The sequence below is a fragment of the Ranitomeya imitator genome, chromosome 4 (genome assembly GCF_032444005.1).
Source record: "Ranitomeya imitator isolate aRanImi1 chromosome 4, aRanImi1.pri, whole genome shotgun sequence".
In the NCBI taxonomy this organism is placed as follows: Eukaryota; Metazoa; Chordata; class Amphibia; order Anura; family Dendrobatidae; genus Ranitomeya; species Ranitomeya imitator.
The window spans coordinates 437,655,509-437,673,505 of NC_091285.1; the positions used below are offsets into that span (position 1 = coordinate 437,655,509).

Here is a 17,997-nt window from a genome sequence, read left to right on the forward strand (position 1 = left end):
TGGTATGTTGGCCCATTCCTCCATGCAGATCTCCTCTAGAGCAGTGATGTTTTTGGCTTTTCGCTTGGCAACACGGACTTTCAACTCCCTCCAAAGGTTTTCTATAGGGTTGAGATCTGGAGACTGGTTAGGCCACTCCAGGACCTTGAAATGCTTCTTACGAAGCCACTCCTTCGTTGCCCTGGCGGTGTGCTTTGGATCATTGTCATGTTGAAAGACCCAGCCACGTTTCATCTTCAATGCCCTTGCTGATGGAAGGAGGTTTGCACTCAAAATCTCACGATACATGGCCCCATTCATTCTTTCATGTACCCGGATCAGTCGTCCTGGCCCCTTTGCAGAGAAACAGCCCCAAAGCATGATGTTTCCACCACCATGCTTTACAGTAGGTATGGTGTTTGATGGATGCAACTCAGTATTCTTTTTCCTCCAAACACGACAAATTGTGTTTCTACCAAACAGTTCTAGTTTGGTTTCATCAGACCATAGGACATTCTCCCAAAACTCCTCTGGATCATCCAAATGCTCTCTAGCAAACTTCAGACGGGCCCGGACATGTACTGGCTTAAGCAGTGGGACACGTCTGGCACTGCAGGATCTGAGTCCATGGTGGCGTAGTGTGTTACTTATGTTAGGCCTTGTTACATTGGTCCCAGCTCTCTGCAGTTCATTCACTAGGTCCCCCCGCGTGGTTCTGGGATTTTTGCTCACCGTTCTTGTGATCATTCTGACCCCACGGGGTGGGATTTTGCGTGGAGCCCCAGATCGAGGGAGATTATCAGTGGTCTTGTATGTCTTCCATTTTCTAATTATTGCTCCCACTGTTGATTTCTTCACTCCAAGCTGGTTGGCTATTGCAGATTCAGTCTTCCCAGCCTGGTGCAGGGCTACAATTTTGTTTCTGGTGTCCTTTGACAGCTCTTTGGTCTTCACCATAGTGGAGTTTGGAGTCAGACTGTTTGAGGGTGTGCACAGGTGTCTTTTTATACTGATAACAAGTTTAAACAGGTGCCATTACTACAGGTAATGAGTGGAGGAAAGAGGAGACTCTTAAAGAAGAAGTTACAGGTCTGTGAGAGCCAGAAATCTTGATTGTTTGTTTCTGACCAAATACTTATTTTCCACCATAATATGCAAATAAAATGTTAACAAAACAGACAATGTGATTTTCTGGATTTTTTTTTCTCAGTTTGTCTCCCATAGTTGAGGTCTACCTATGATGTAAATTACAGACGCCTCTCATCTTTTTAAGTGGTGGAACTTGCACTATTGCTGACTGACTAAATACTTTTTTGCCCCACTGTATCTGCACCAAAATGGTAAAATAGTATTGGAATTTTTTTTTCACCACTTAGATAAAAAATAACCTAGACATGTTTGGTGTCTATGAACTCGTAATGACCTGGAGAATCACAATGGCAGGTCAGTTTTAGCATTGAGTGAACCTAGCAAAATAGCCAAACAAAAAACAAGTGTGGGATTGCACTTTTTTTGCAATTTCACCACACTTGGAATTTATTCCCCGCTTTCTAGTACACGACATGGTAAAAACCAATGGTGTCGTTCAAAAGTACAACTCGTCCTGCAAAAAAATAAGCCCTCACATGGCCATATTGACGGAAAAATAAAAAAGTTATGGCTCTGGGAAGGAGGGGAGTGAAAAATGCAAAACCGAAAAAAGTTCTGGTCATGAAGGAGTTAAAGGGTATCTGTCCGTAGGATTAACCCTCCTAAGCAGTCTATATTGGTATCGGTATGCAGTTCATAAGAAGCTGAATAAAATGATACCTTGATTTCTGTGATCTGATGTATTATTCCAGAGAAATCTCTATTTACCTTATATGTAAATGAGCTGTTAAGATCTATGGGCCGGACACTGATCATTTGCATATAAGAAACATGTTGATTTCTTTGTAATAAGATATCAGATCTCAGAGATCCAGATATCATTTGTTCAGCTTCCTATGACCTACATCCCCATATAGACGGCTTAGGAGCGTTGATCCTACTGACAGATTCCCCAACCTGAACGAGCCATGGAATCGTGCCATACAATCCTCATTTACAATGCAGGCATTTATGCCGCAGGGAGAATGGGAAGGTGGAACAGATTTAAGTGATAATGTTGCCTGACTTCATAGACATTTCATTAAAGCAAACTAGTATTAGAATAAGGGTCACATTGCCTGGAGGGGTTAGGTAAACTCTCCCATTGTGGCTGACCTGTGACATAGTAAGGAAGGAGATCTTCCACCTGAGCCATAAGCTTGCCCCTGCTGGAAACAATGAGGCTTCTTCTTTCGGATACATCAGTTATCTGGAACAATTAAGCTCCAAGAGACTTATGGATGAAGGAATGCTTCACAGACATTCCAATCTTTCAGGTGAAGACATTGCAGAAGACATTAACAGGAATTACGTGCAACGATCACTCAGAAAACAAACCAATTCGCCCACTAGCTGGTGGCATCAAACATTACACAGTCTTTATTGAAAAGTCTAAAAATAATAGAATAAAATTGCTGTCACTGATGTGGCATTTCCTATCATGGTAGAGAAAAGGAGGGTCCAGCTTCAGGGGTGTGAAATCTTCATTTATTGGTGAGATGATAAACATCTTGGCACCCACATCTTAGATCTTGTGGCAGAAACACCTTCACGTTTCAGGTGCATGATCCGTGAACCAGAAACGCAAAGGTGTTTCTACCACAAGATCTAAGATGTGGGTGCCAAGATGTTTATAATCTCACCAATAAATGATGATTTCACACCCCTGAAGCTGGACTCTCCTTAGCTATACTATGGATCCTTATTACTTTCTTGACAGAGACACTGTTCGAGCTCTGCAGTAAATCAGTAAATAAACACTTGAAATAGATCACTCTGTCTTTAATGACTCTATACAATATAGGAGTTTCACTTTTTGTATTGAAGAACTGAAATAAATTTACTTTTTGATGATATTCTAATTTAGGCTACTTTCACACTGGCGTTTTTTTGCATACGTCGCAATGCGTCCTTTAGGGGAAAAAACGCATCCTGCAAAGTTGTTTGCAGGGTGCGTTTTTACCCCATAGAGTAACATTACCGACGCATTGCGACGTATTGTCACACGTCGCAACCGTCGTGCGATGGTTGCGCCGTGTTGTGGCGGACCGCCGGGAGCAAAAAACGTTAAATGTAACGGTTTTTGCTGCCGACGGACCGCTTTTTCCGACCGCGCATGCGCGGCTGGAACTCCGCCCCCACCTCCCCGCACCTCACAATGGGGCAGCGGATGCGCCGGAGAAATGCATCCGCTGCACCCGTTGTGCGGCGCATCAAACGCTAGCGTCAGAATCTCGGCCCGACGCACTGCGACGGGCCGAATCCGACGCTGGTGTGAAAGTAGCCTTAGTGAGAAGCATCTGTATGTTTCAGTACACATGTAAGTGGAGGAAGACCTGTCAATCACTGGCAGCAGATGGGGAGAAGCCAACAGGAACCCACCTGTCCGACTATTCTCCCATGTGGCTTTGTCCATGCCAGCTTTTAAACTACGTTTTCATCTATAACGCTGCAACATTTCAGAGTCAAACACACCTGGCTGAGATCATGCAAACAGTGTCTGATACATGCTGCCTGTAGATCGGGCCACATGTATCAGCTGTCAGGTTCCCTTTAAGGGCAGTTTACATCTGAGACATTTGCCATCCATCTGCGGGATTGGTGATAAAGGTCTATTCTCTGTGGCTGATGACTAGGATGAGGGCGTTCTTCCTCACTTCTTGCATAAATAAAAGCAGTAGAATATTTCAGCATGCTAGAACTGGCCATAAAATTGTACACACCAAATTGCAGAAAATAAGTCACATAGCAATGCCCACAAACTACTTTGTCTAGAAATACTCCACAACCACTTCCAATACAATACGACAACATGTTTTCTTTTTTTCATGGTCCGGTATTGCTGTGATTCATTAACAGCTTATAATTAGGAGCCAAATCACAAATATATGGTTGAGAAGGATTAACCCCTTTCTGACCTAGGACGGGATAGTACGTCCGAGATCAGATCCCCCGCTTTGATGCAGGGCTCCGGCGGTGAGCCCGCATCACAGCTGGGATATGTCAGCTGTTTTGAACAGCTGACATGTGCCCGCAATAGCGGCGGGTGAAATCGCGATTCACCCGCCGCTATTAACTAGTTACCGTATATACTCGAGTATAAGCCGAGATTTTCAGCCCAAATTTTGGGGCTGAAAGTGCCCCTCTCGGCTTATACTCGAGTCAAGGTGGGTGGCAGGGTCGGCGGGTGAGGGGGTGAGGCGGTGAGGGCGCTGAGGCATACTTACCTGCTTCCAGCGATCCTGACGCTCCCCCCCTGTCCCACGGTCTTCGGTGCTGCAGTTCTTCCACTGTTCAGCAGTCACGTGGGACCGCTGATTAGAGAAATGAATATGCGGCTCCACCTCCCATAGGGGTGGAGCCACATAGTCATTTCTCTAATCAGCGGTAACGGTGACCGCTGATAGAGGAAGAAGCTGCGGCACCGAAGACAGCTGTCCGGGGGAAGGAGCCGGACGCCGGGAGCAGGTAAGTATCGCATAGTCACCTGTCCCCGTTCCAGCCGCCGGGCGCCGCTCCATCTTCCCGGTGTCTCTCCGCTCTGACTGTGCAGGTCAGAGGGCGCGATGACGCATATAGTGTGCGCGGCGCCCTCTGCCTGATCAGTCAGTGTGGAGAGACGCCGGGACCGGACGCCGGGAGCTGCAAGCGAGAGGTGAGTATGGCATTTTTTTTTTTTACTGCAGCAGCAGCGGCACAGATTTATGTGGAGCATCTATGGGGAAATATTAACGGTGCAGAGCACTATATGGCACAGCTATGGGGAAATATGAACGGTGCAGAGCACTATATGGGGCACAGCTATGGGGCAATAATGAACGGTGCAGAGCACTATATGGGGCACAGCTATGGGGAAATATGAACGGTGCAGAGCACTATATGGCACAGCTATGGGGAAATATGAACGGTGCAGAGCTCTATATGGCACAGCTATGGGGCAATAATGAACGGTGCAGAGCACTATATGGCACAGCTATGGGGCAATAATGAACAGTGCAGAGCACTATATGGGGCACAGCTATGGGGAAATAATGAACATGCAGAGCACTATATGGCACAGCTATGGGGAAATAATGATCTATTTTATTTTTGAAATTCACCGGTAAATGCTGCATTTCCACCCTAGGCTTATACTCGAGTCAATAAGTTTTCCCAGTTTTTTGTGGCAAAATTAGGGGGGTCGGTTTATACTCGGGTCGGCTTATAATCGAGTATATACGGTAAATGCCGCTGTCAAACGCTGACAGCGGCATTTAACCAGCGCTTCCGGACGGAAATGAGCGTATCGCTGACCCCCGTCACATGATCGGGGGTCAGCGATGCATCAGAATGGTAACCATAGAGGTCCTTGAGACATCTATGGTTACTGATGCCGGCCTGCTGTGAGCGCCCCCCTGTGGTCGGCGCTCATAGCAAGCTTGTATTTCAGCTACATAGCAGCGATCTGATAATTGCTGCTATGTAGCTGAGCCGATCCAGTTGTGTCAGCTTCTAGCCTCCCAAGGAGGTTATTGAAGCATGGCAAAAGTAAAAAAAAAAAAAGTTAAAAAAAGTGGAAAAAAAAAAAATATATATATATAAAAGTTTAAATCACCCTTCTTACGCCCCATTCAAAATAAATCAATTAAAAAAAAAAAAAACCTACACATATTTGGTATCGCGGGGTTCAGAATCACCCGATCAATAAAAAAAAAGGATTAACCTCATCGCTAAACGGCGTAACGAGAAAAAAAATTAGAAACGTCACAATTACCTTTTTTTTGTCGCCGCGACATTGCATTAAAATGCAATAACGGACGATCAAAAGAACGTATCTGCACCAAAATGGTATCATTAAAAATGCCAGCTCGGCACGCAAAAAATAAGCCATCACCCGACCCAAGATCATGAAAAATGGAGACGCTACGGGTATCGGAAAATGGCACGATTTTTTTATTTATTTTTTTTTTTAGCAAAGTTTGGAATTTTTTTTCACCACTTAGATAAAAGAGAACCTAGACATGTTAGGTGTCTATGAACTTATAATGACCAGGAGAATCATATTGGCAGGTGAGTTTTAGCATTTAGTGAACCTAGCAAAAAAGCCAAACAAAAAACAAGTGTGGGATTGCACTTTTTTTGCAATTTCACCGCACTTGGAATTTTTGTTCCGTTTTTTTAGTACACTACATGCTAAAACCAATGATGTCGTTCAAAAGTACAACTTGTTTCGCAAAAAATAAGCCCTCACATGGCCATATTGACGGAAAAATAAATAAGTTATGGCTCTGGGAAGGAGGGGAGCAAAAAACGAACACGGAAAATTTTTATTTAGGCTTAATTAGCTATAGATATGCTCCGTTATGACCATTCCCTATTTGAAAATATAGAAAGAGGTCACAAAAGAGGAATCCCATTGTGAACAGCTCTCTGAAGGACCCCGTATAATGTATTCTTCCATTTTTATGGTAATTTTGAGAATATAAACGTGCTCATATCATCTAAAAGGCAAACTTGATTTGATAAAAAAAAATGCTTTGAGAGTTTATTATTTCATTGATACTTAGTGAGTCACAAGTATGGATTGTACACACCCGTGTTCCTTTTCACAGCTTATACACACTATTCTTAAATAGCCATATGGTATTTCCTACCTTCAGAAGATCAGAAACTATGCGCAGGGTATCAGGATTTGAGATATCAATTGACTCATCTCTGTAGGTCTTCCGCTTATACTGTATGTTACCGAGGTGAAGTATTGCAGACAAGAGAGAAACGATCCTACAGAAAGGCAAATAAAGGAAAGGAAAGATGCCATGAGCAAAATGAAAAATACAAAACAAAATCAAAGGGAAAACCAGTCACCATTAGGCTGGGTTCATGTAGCTGGGAAACTCGTATTGCAATACCTGGCACAACTGCCGGCTCTCCTGACCAGGGCTGCTAGCCTCATAGGCATACATGAGTCAATTAGCTCAGATCCGGGACCGTGCGGTCAGGCCGTGCATTGGGACCCGAGCACGCTCCGTGTTTCATTGCTACAAGAAACCAGCCTGAGATTTATGTATACAGAAAATCCTTAGATGGGAAAATGGAAATAAGACTATTGCAAGTCCGAAAATGTCAGCAAAATAAAAGTCAAAGAAAAATCCCCCATGATGTTTCCAGATTAAGACTGATGTGACGGACTTACTTATTATCCTTGGTGTAATACACAGGACTTACTGTTTACGTGTAGCTGACAGGAAGCCAACCATCTCCATTGCCAGCTGCAGACGCTCAAAGTCATGTCTCAGGTCCTCACCCTCCCCACTCAAGGAATCCTGGAATATTCAAGACACTGTCAAAATCTGTGATATCACAAACAGTATCCAGCGGCGTCAACACAAGACTCCATTGTGCAAAAACAGCTCAGACCTGTAGCTACAATGTAAACGATGAAACACAGAAGAAAGCAGAACAGACTGTTAACATTCAAGGCAAAACAAGACGGCAGAAGACACTTACGGTTTCATCTTCCCCATCGTAGTCGCCCCAGTTCTGTCTTTGCGGCTTCCGCTGCCTCTGTAACATACACATAACGATATGCACACATCACTCCCTATACAACGGATTGTGAACTATTGGATTACTCTGGTACAGACCTCGTTAGAAGTCATACATGGCAGACATTTTTTTTCTTCTTTTTTTTTTACTATTTATGCTTTTTTACAAAAATTATTTTTTCCTAGATGTCTTTTAAAGGGTTATTTAAAAAGAATCAATTTGTCCCCTACATACAGGGAAGAATATGCTGATGGCTGGAAGTCCGATCACCAAGACCCTTAGTGATGTATAAATTGAGGTTCTGCATCCCTGACCTTAAGGGTATGTTCACACTATGCGGTTTTTACTGCAGAACTGCCGCGATTTTGCCGCTGCGGGTCCGCAGCTGTTTTCCATGCAGGGTACAGTACAATTTTACCCTATGGAAAACAAAAACCGCTGTGCCCACATTGCGGAAAATCCCGAAAAAACTGCGCTGAATTGCTGCGGAAAAAAAGAAGGACCATGTCACTTCTTTGTGCATAATCGCAGCGATTCTGCACCCATAGAAATGCATTGATCCGCTTACTTCCCGCATGGGGCTGTGCACACCATGCGGGAAGTAAGCGGATAATGTGCGGGTTATACCCGGGGTGGAAGAGAGGAGACTCTCCTCCAGGCCCTGGGAACCATATTTGAGTAAAAAAAAAAAAGAATTAAAATAAAAAAAATCATGATATAGTCACCTCTGAAGTCTCAGCGCTGCACGCGGCCGTCCGGTCTCAGGTTTGCTATGCGACCAGGACCTGCGGTGACGTCGCGGTCACATGACCGTGACGTCACGAAGGTCCTGGTCGCACAGCATCTTTGGAACCGGACCGCCGCCTGCAGCGCCGAGGAGATCGGGACGTCAGAGGGTGAGTATATAATTATTTTATTATTTTTAACATTACTATTGATGCTGCATATTGCTGCATACGCAGCATCAATAGTAGGGGTAAATCCCGCAGCGGAACCCGCAGGACAAACCGCGATAAATCTTAAGGGATAACCGCAGCGGGTTTGCCCTGCAGATTTATCAAATCCGCTGCGGGAGAACCCGCAGGACAGGACGCAACATGTGAATGTGGCCTAATAGCAGAGGTGGCATCCTTGGCCTCCACTCCACTTATTCTCTACGGAAATGCCAAGTACAGCACTCATAGGACTCCCTGAGATGGCTGAGTGATGTACTTCGCAGTCCCATAGAGAATGATTGGAGTGGAGGCCACCTCTGCCCTATTAAACATGGGCAGCAGAGCCCCGATTTCAGGAAAGCAGGGGATCCTATCGGTTGAGCCACAGCGATCAGCAACTTGCCTCTATCCGTTGAATAGGGGATATCTTGATTTTTAGGGGCAGATGTCCCCTTTACTGGTCCACCTAATCTTACACATATATATTTGGACATGTGTAATGTTACTTTGTAAGGCAAACATTAAGACATGTCATTGTGTAGACACAAACATTTTGAGCCAGTGCAATTGCAAAGGTGATTTTTATGACTGGATCCATTATTTCTGCCCTTCAATACATCCATACACCGGGTCTACTGTTCTGATGGGATTATTCCAGTCTCACCTGGTTCAGGTAATGATAGCTTTCTGGACGATCAAGGTGAAATTCAGTTTTCTCCTCTTCACTTGCTCCGGCCAATAGATAGTAGAAAACATGGTAATTCCTGCCAAAATGCAACACTTTCTTAGATTACATTGTTCTACAAACATTTAGCTTTTACATGGCAAACATAGCAAAGCTTGTTTTTATTTTACAATTAAAGAAGAAAAAGAAGAGGAAATTAAAAAAAAAATACATTAACAGCCAGCAAAAAAATAACAAAAAATAAACAAATGCAGAACAGAAGATGCTATGTAAATCATTGCAACCTGTATTACGGATGTCTCGGTTAGTGAACTTTGTGTGCCCTGCTTTACACAACGTTGCCAACACTTGTCCCAGAGCTGGCAGAGAAGAGGTCCCCCTGGGCTGCCCAGAGGAAGTGGTTAGGGACGACTGCAATCATTTATGTGCCCATATGGCAGAACACCAGACAGCGGCTTCAAGTACCAGAAGCCACATAGCAGACACACAGGACTATTTTTGAAATCAAAATTGAAGACGTCTGTAAATCTCCACAACCAAAAGTTATATAAGAAAATAACTCGCGGATGTACGGCAGTTCAGAATAGAAAACGGTTCTCTATAGACTTCAATTAAATCTGAGGAATGTATCTGTCAAGGAAAACACACAAAAAACAAACACCACATTGACAATCTGTTTTTTATATATATATACTCCGGAATATTACCGTAGTCTTGCAGCATGCGAACATACAAAAACAACAATGCAATTATATACAGTACACGGTCAAGGGGCTTGAGCGCATTAAGGGTGCATTCACATTCACACCAATGGTGCATTTGCATCCAAAACCCCAGCAAAACTGGATTCAGGAGTATGCGCAGATGGGGCCATAGACTATAATGGTGCCGACAAAGCAAGCGCGCGCTCTGCCATACATCATTTTCAGGTGTGTACGCCTACTTGAGAGTGACACCCCGAAGCAGTCTACTACTTCAAGGACTTCTTGCATACCCATTGCCATCGGGCGAGATTTTCCTTTGTTCTTGGATCTATGGGCTAATGCTGTAGGACCCAGTAGTCCAGTATGCCGCCAGAAGTTGACTATAGTAACAAAGTCACATTATGTAAATAGTGAGTTTCCATTCACTGTACTGGCTAGAAAGGAGTATGAAGAAGCATCCTCTGAAGCCAATATCCCTGACCTAGAGGAGTTCCAGGACAACTATGGGACTGCCCAGCTCAAGGACTTAGGCTGGTTTTACACTTGCTGTGTTTTTTCGTCCCGTTTTTGCTGCCCCAATGCATTTCTATGGGGCCACAAAAAACGGGAAGCAAAGACTTGAAGGAGCGCCGTACACCGTAAGTCATTCGACCGTGAAAAAATATCGAGCAAGCTCGATACTTTTCATTGCTTACGGACACGGGCCCCATTGAAAATAAATGGGGCCGCAAAAACAACGGAAGCTTGTTTTTGCGGTGCACCGTGAATTCCGTTTTTTGCGGATCGCCGTTATTTTTTTTTGCAAGAATTTTGCAGCCCGAAGTACTGGCCTTTAATTGAAACTTGGCCAGAGTCCATTCCCTCACATAATGTTTCGCCTCTAATGTGGCATCTTCAGGGAAACAGGTGCATTGGCAGAATAAATGCCACTGTCAGGTTCTTTTATAAGCTTGTATGACGTCACAGAACAATTCCCCCTTCCTGGACCAATCAGACTGTATAACATGATGGATTACACCAGTAGCCATTCATCATATGCATTCTAAAAGCACACAAAGCTGTTTCAGCCAGGAATGGACAAAATATTAGTAGACTTTAACCCAGTTATCCTACCAAAGAATCTGATTTTTTTTTTAACAGATTGTTTAAAATGCATTAAATTGATACAAAAATAACAAAATTAACAACCCTCCCCATAACCATGCCCCCATACGACGGATTGGATTATTTTTAATGTAAGCTTCATAGACTTAAAGTCCAACCTAAAACCAATTCATTTGTTATAACCAAGACTGTTCTATCCAATATGTTGTCGCACTTGCCTCTCTTGCTGTTCCTGGTAAACAAGCCTTGATTTCTCCAGTAGATACTTTTCCACGTAAGCTCTACACAGAAGTAATGATTCAGGGAATTATTAAAACACCATTTTTTACCGTGATATAAAACACTGTTAAAAAACAAGTATTAGGTTTGGAGGAAGACTTTTGTTTAAAAGAATATCATGAAAAGCCATATTAAACGTTTGGTGCATGAAAGTGAATATTCCCTTTGGCTTTCATGCATAAAACTTTTAATAAGGACACAGTCAGTGATGATCTTTTATATTTACTTCCCAATAATGCATCATTCAAAGACATCTTGTAGGAAAAAAAAACTTTGTTGTACTTATGACAAAAAAGAAGTATGTGTTTGCCCACCAGAGTTGTAGAAACACACTTACATTCCATGTTAGACTTCTAAACCTGGATTCTTCAGCACTGTCCTGCAGTCCATGGACACTAAAGATCTGTGCCCACAAAAGAGGCCTTCCAGGAATACATTCTGGTGAGAAGATGCCACAAGAGGACTGCTACTCACTAACTTCCTGCTAGTGAAGGGCAGGGAAGAGGAAAGGAGGCACTTAATAGCCCCACTACTTCTGTACCATGCCTTTAGAACAGTGCCAGGAAAACAGGACCACAGACCGTAATCTCTCTCAGCAAATAGGCATCACTGATCAAGATGTTATAATGCCAACAGACTTGCATATACTTTATTTTCCAATATTTGGACTTCAAATGGAGCAGCTTAGTAGGTGAAATCAAACCCACTCTGTCTATGTAGGCATATTTTTGATGTTTTCAGTTTACAATGTTAGCCTTAGAAACAAGTTCTCTTGTGTGACAATGTTGGGAACTTTGCCCTCACAAGTTTCCAGCAGTCACACAATAACTAGTAAAAGTCATCCTTAAACAAACATGAACAAGGTAAACCACACACACAATAAGAGCAATGACAATAAAATCTGCGTCAACTTTGACACTTGTGAATGGCCGGCCTACCCTCGCACTGTTCCTGTCTCGTGATAGTTGACTTGGATGAATTTTCCAAAGCGACTGGAATTGTTGTTCTGAGACGTCTTCGCATTTCCAAAAGCCTAAAATGGACAGTAAAAAGAATAAAAATAAAGAATGAAAGCTCTTTTTAGAGTAATGCAAATACAGTAACTATTTCGTCATGGTCAAAAGTTTTGAGACGAGCAGAATTTTTTTTAGATATTTTAGCCAGATGTTCCCAAGGTTACTAAGGCACAATTATAAGTATTTTATAACAATTTACACTTTTGTTGACAAACATATCAAGTTTCTGCAAAGACTCAACATTTCCAGAGTTGACCCTTATTTGTCAGGATTTTAACAATTGCCCTAACAGCTGGATATCAGCTTCTGGGCCAAACCCGGACTGAAGACAACATATTTTTGGCTAACCAGTGTTTGGGGTTTATCACACTTGCTGTGTTTCTGTTTCTCCACTCTCTTTTTAGGTTTGATAACAGGTTCTCAATGGGGTTGAGATCTAGGGAGTTTCCTGATCACGAACCCAAAATTTCAATAATTTTGATCACCAAAATACTTAGTTATCGCTTTTGCCTTGAAACATGATGCTCCATTGTGCTGGAAAAAGCATTGTTCATCACCATACCGCATCTGAATCATTGAGAGGACTTGCTTTTCATCCAAAGCAATGGGATCACTCACAATTTTGCCTAACACTGCCATGACTACAGGATGGTATCTAAACATCCTCCAAGAGCAGCTTCTCACAGCTACCTGGGAGCAATTTGGCGATAAGCAATGCTTTTTCCAGCATGATTGAGAAAATGTCTCAAGGCAAAAGTGATAACTAAGTGGCTTGGTAAACAAAAGACTGACATTTTATGTTCATATCTAGAAATTTCCCAAATCTCAATCCTACTGAGAACTTGTTATCAATCCTTAAAAAGGTGGGTGGACAAACAAAAACACAGAAATTACGCTAAGTTCCAAGCACTGATTAGATAAGAATGGATTGTCATCAGACAGAATTTGTCCCAGAAGACGATATCCAGCTGCCAGGGTGAAATACAGAAGTCCTGAAAAATAAGGGTTAACGCTGTAAATATTGAATCTTTACGTCATGAGTTGTCAAAAAAAACCCATATAAAATATTTATATTTGTACTTCAGCAACACAGAAACAACTGACTAAAAGATCTAAAAACAAATGAACCAGAAAACTTTGAGAAAACTAAAATTTGTCAGTTTCAAAACTTTTGTTCAGGCCGAGTTGAGATCTTCACTAAGCATTTCTGTCAACAAGAACAATGAAAATGGCAGCAGTGCTACATCTGGCTTATAAGGACCAATAGCGCCATCCGACAGACCTAACTGATTCCAATGGGGTTAATCGAGCCTGTGTTTTCACAGGAAAAACTAGAAATGCATGCTGCACTAATTAGTCTGGTATTTTTAGGTAGATCTGTATTGGAGTCTCCAACATAGATATAAAGAATGCCTTTTTACTTGCTGGCCACTAATACAGAATCAGCAGACTATAGTTTATATCTCCTTTGGAACTTTAGATTTCTAGTACTAAATTTGTGTCTGGACTTATAAAACATGCCATTCTGTACTCCTCGAAGCTGGCAGAAGCCTACATATTGCTCATGAGGAGTAATTCACTAAAGGCAGAAGACCTTTTATTTAGATGACTGCTCTGACATAACATTTTACATTCTTGCATCCCCGAGCCAAGATCAGCATTCTCTGTTGTTCTTAGACCATTGTCTTAGATGCCTACACCAGTAGTATTCATTATGTATTTGTTCCCTTATAGCCACTTTGGGCTCATTTTGAGAACCTAATTTTCATACCCATTCTGCATCTAGTCACAGGCTCAGGAATGCTCCTTCAATTACTCAACAGTGTTGACAGATGACCAAAAAAAAGAAGATCTGGAAAAGCAATGTGCTAACCTCCAGCACGGGTCCAGCGCCTAGTATGATCTGTTCCACTCCACTGGCATAACCTTTTTGGCTAAGGGCAGTCAAATGATGGATAAGGAAATTTGTGCTTTGAGTCTTTCCAGAGCCGGTTTCACCAGAAATAACAATGCACTGATTCCGCTGACGACGAAGCATAGCATGGTAAGCAGCATCTGCCACTGCATATATGTGAGGCTCACGGTCCCCGAGCCTTCGGTTGTCATACATTTTCACATATTTGGGGTTATAGATTGGTAAGAAACGGAATGGGTTAACTGCTACCAAGATGCTTCCAACATAAGTATAGATCTTCTCTTGTCGGAAGCGTGTTCTAAGAGTTTCAAGCAATGTCCTCTCACTTAGGTCAGGCAATCCACATAGGTCCTCACATTCCGGTCCTTGTTCCTGTGGAAGGAAACCTCTTTCAACCATGCGCCTGCGCTCTTCCGTTACTTTTAACCAAGACTGGAGACTGCCATAATGAATTGAGCCATCCACATTTTTTTCCCTTAGGAGAAATCGATAGTCCTCTCCAGAACCACGAGCCTCCAAGGCAAGCCTGGGCCACAGCATCATGCGCTGCACAGGACAGTCAGTGGGGTTAAGGATCCACTCTTCTCCACCAAACTCCTTGACCTCAGCCAGTACATAACACTTGGCTCTGTCCAAGCGCAATGCTGTAATGACAGCATCAATGACATCAGCAGCTGTGGTGTGCCGGCGGGCGGGCACTGGGCAATAGATAACATCTGGGGAGATGCTGCCAGGGTAAACCTGCAGAGTGAACTCTTCATCCAGCAGGCGGCGGCGCCCACCACCACCCCCCACCTCTGACATGGCGGCACTCCGTGTCCCATCAGAAGGAGTGTGGACGGTTCCCCGTCAGTGGGGGGACACCTAGAAAACACAAATCAAGAAAACAACAGTAATTGGGTGTTAGGAATTAAGGAACTGGTAAACGAGTTAAGTATTACAAGATATGAAGCCAAGGTAAGATATTAATTCCATGAGCCAAATAAAAAGTAATTATTGAACACAGTTTTCTGATGCTTTAGTTCTGGGAAGAATAAGCAAGATAAATAATACATTAGCTTGACAGAAACGTGCACATAGGTTCATTTATATATTGCCAGTATGTTTAGACCCCCAATAACAGGACTTTAAGGTTATGTGCACACGTTCAGGAATTCATGCAGAAAATTCCTGACAATTCCGGACATTTTCTGCATGAAATCCGCAAGAAAACCGCGTGCGTTTTTGCCGCGGTTTTTTCCGGACACTTCCCAATGCATTTTGGAGTGGGAAATCCGCAAAAAAAACGTAAAAAGATAGAGCATGTCCGGATTTTGTGCCTGATGCGTTTTTTTTGCAGAAAAAAACGCATCATGTGCACAAAACATGCGGAATTCATTCTAAATGATGGGATGCTTATTGTATGCGGTTTTTTTGCGGTTTTATAGCGTTTTTATCGGGAAAAACCGCGAAAAAAACAGAACGTGTGAACACAGCCTTAGACCTTCTCAGATAGGCAGTTGTACAAATGTGAAGTCAATGTCCATGGAGTGGGGGTTAATTAAAGTGTGATCCTCCAAACAATGAGATGTTAAAAGGGGTTGTCTGGTTAATCAGATTCAATAAAGACAAATGTCATGTACCCTCACAGGCATGTGACTTATGTAGCCATTAATTCACTGCAGCAGTTACATGCCATCAAATTCTAAAAGAAATCCGCAAGAGGTACATATACTGTGTTTTACAGCATTGGCAGCTGTTAGTTTTTTTATTAAGATGAATAACTCTTTAAAAAGGATTCTGTGGAATAAACAATAATAACTAAAAGGAAAGAATTATAAACAAAATTACTAAATACCTTTATTAGCAAATCACACATTTTATGTAATAACTACAAACTTAAAATGGCCACTTTTTTTTTTTTTTACACTTACACAAACCTGTCTTAGAATATAAGTACAGGTACCTGTAACCATGTGCAGTAGGAAACTCCAGTACATATTCAGTATTGGAGATACCAAAGGTGAGTATGTGGTAAGAAGATGCTGCTCACTCTCCTGTCCACCCTGTGTATCTGATCCAATACAGGAGATACCAAGGGTGCAGAGGTAAGAAGGGGCTGCTCACACTGCTGTCCACCATGTCTGCCTGACCTAAGACTGGAGCTATCAGGGGTGCTGAGGTAAGAATAGGCTGCTCACACTGCTGTCCACCATGTCTGTCTGACCTAAAACTGGAGCTATCAGGGGTGCTGAGGTAAAAATAGGCTGCTCACACTGCTGTCCACCATGTCTGTCTGACCTAATACAGGAGATACCAGGGGTGCAGAGGTAGAATAGACTGCTCACACTGCTGTCCACCATGTGTGTCTGACCTAATATAGGAGATATCAGGGGTGCACAGGTAAGAATAGGCTGCTCACACTGCTGTCCACCATTTCTGTCTGACCGAATACAGGAGATACCAAGGGTGCAGATGTAAGAAGGGGTTGCTCACACTGCTGTTCACCATGTCTATCTGATCTAAGACTGAAGCTATCAGGGTTGCTGAGGTAAGAATAAGCTGCTCACACTGCTGCCCACCATGTCTCATGTCTGTCTTACCTAATACAGGAGATATCAGGGGTGCAGAGGTAAGAATAGGCTGCTCACACTGCTGTCCACCATGTCTGTCTGACCTAATACAGGAGATACCAGGGGTGCAGAGGTAGAATAGGCTGCTCACACTGCTGTCCACCATGTCTGTCTGACCTAATACAGGAGATAACAGGGGTGCAGAGGTAAGAATAGGCTGCTCACACTGCTGTCCACCATGTCTGTCTGACCTAATACAGAAGATACCAGGGGTGCAGAGGTAAGATTAGGCTGCTCACACTGCTGTCCACCATGTCTGTCTGACCTAATACAGGAGATACCAGGGGTGCAGAGGTAGAATAGGCTGCTCACACTGCTGTCCACCATGTCTGTCTGACAAAATACAGGAGATACCAGGGGTGCAGAGGTAAGAATAGGCTGCTCACACTGCTGTCCACCATGTCTGTCTGACCTAATACAGGAGATACCAGGGGTGCAGAGGTAAGATTAGGCTGCTCACACTGCTGTCCACCATGTCTGTCTGACCTAATACAGGAGATATCAGGGGGCATCTCCAGTATTAGAACAAAATATCCACAGGGAACAAATTCTCTTACAAAAGAAGGGAGGGAGCAGCGTTTCCTACTGGATATGCTCACAGGCATCGTTCTTATTAACATTCTAGGACAAGTTTCTGTCAGTTGGCTCATTCAGGCGTCAGTATTTTCCACGTACAGTGGAAAAATAAGTATTTGACACACTGACTATTTTGCAAGTTTTTCCACCTAATTTTTATCGTAGGTACACTTCAACCGTGAAAAGCAGAATCTTGAAGAAAAAAAAAAAAATCAAGAAAAAACACATTGTATGATTTTTACATGATTAATTTGCATTTTATTGCATGAAATAATTATTTGATACTATAAAAATACAGAACTTAATATTTGGTTCAGAAACCTTTGTTTGTAATTACAGAGGTCAGACGTTTCCTGTAGTTCTTGACCAAGTTTGTGTACACTGCAGCAGGGATTTTAGCCCACTCTTCAATACAGATCTTCTCCAGATCTTTCAGGTATCGGGGCTGTTGCTGGGCAACATTGAGTTTCAGCTCCCTCCAAAGATTTTCTATTGGGTTCGTGTCTGAAGACTGGCTAGGCTACTCCAGGACCTTGAAA

The 17,997-nt window shown here is 42.9% G+C and overlaps 1 protein-coding gene across 6 annotated transcripts in view; it reads right to left on the reverse strand.

The window, feature by feature from the left end:
- MYO9A (myosin IXA) overlaps positions 1–17,997 on the reverse strand; it is a 183,037-nt gene that overhangs the window by 115,537 nt on the left and 49,503 nt on the right. For all 6 annotated transcript variants that reach the window (XM_069765609.1, XM_069765605.1, XM_069765608.1 and 3 more), the window contains exons 2-8: positions 14,229–15,134; positions 12,278–12,372; positions 11,279–11,341; positions 9,232–9,331; positions 7,594–7,650; positions 7,312–7,409; positions 6,741–6,867 (exon numbers count right to left, since the gene is read on the reverse strand). In XM_069765609.1, coding sequence (XP_069621710.1) covers positions 6,741–6,867; positions 7,312–7,409; positions 7,594–7,650; positions 9,232–9,331; positions 11,279–11,341; positions 12,278–12,372; positions 14,229–15,074 — 1,386 coding nt within the window. In that variant the 5' untranslated portion in view covers positions 15,075–15,134. The remainder of the gene's footprint in view (positions 1–6,740; positions 6,868–7,311; positions 7,410–7,593; positions 7,651–9,231; positions 9,332–11,278; positions 11,342–12,277; positions 12,373–14,228; positions 15,135–17,997) is intronic.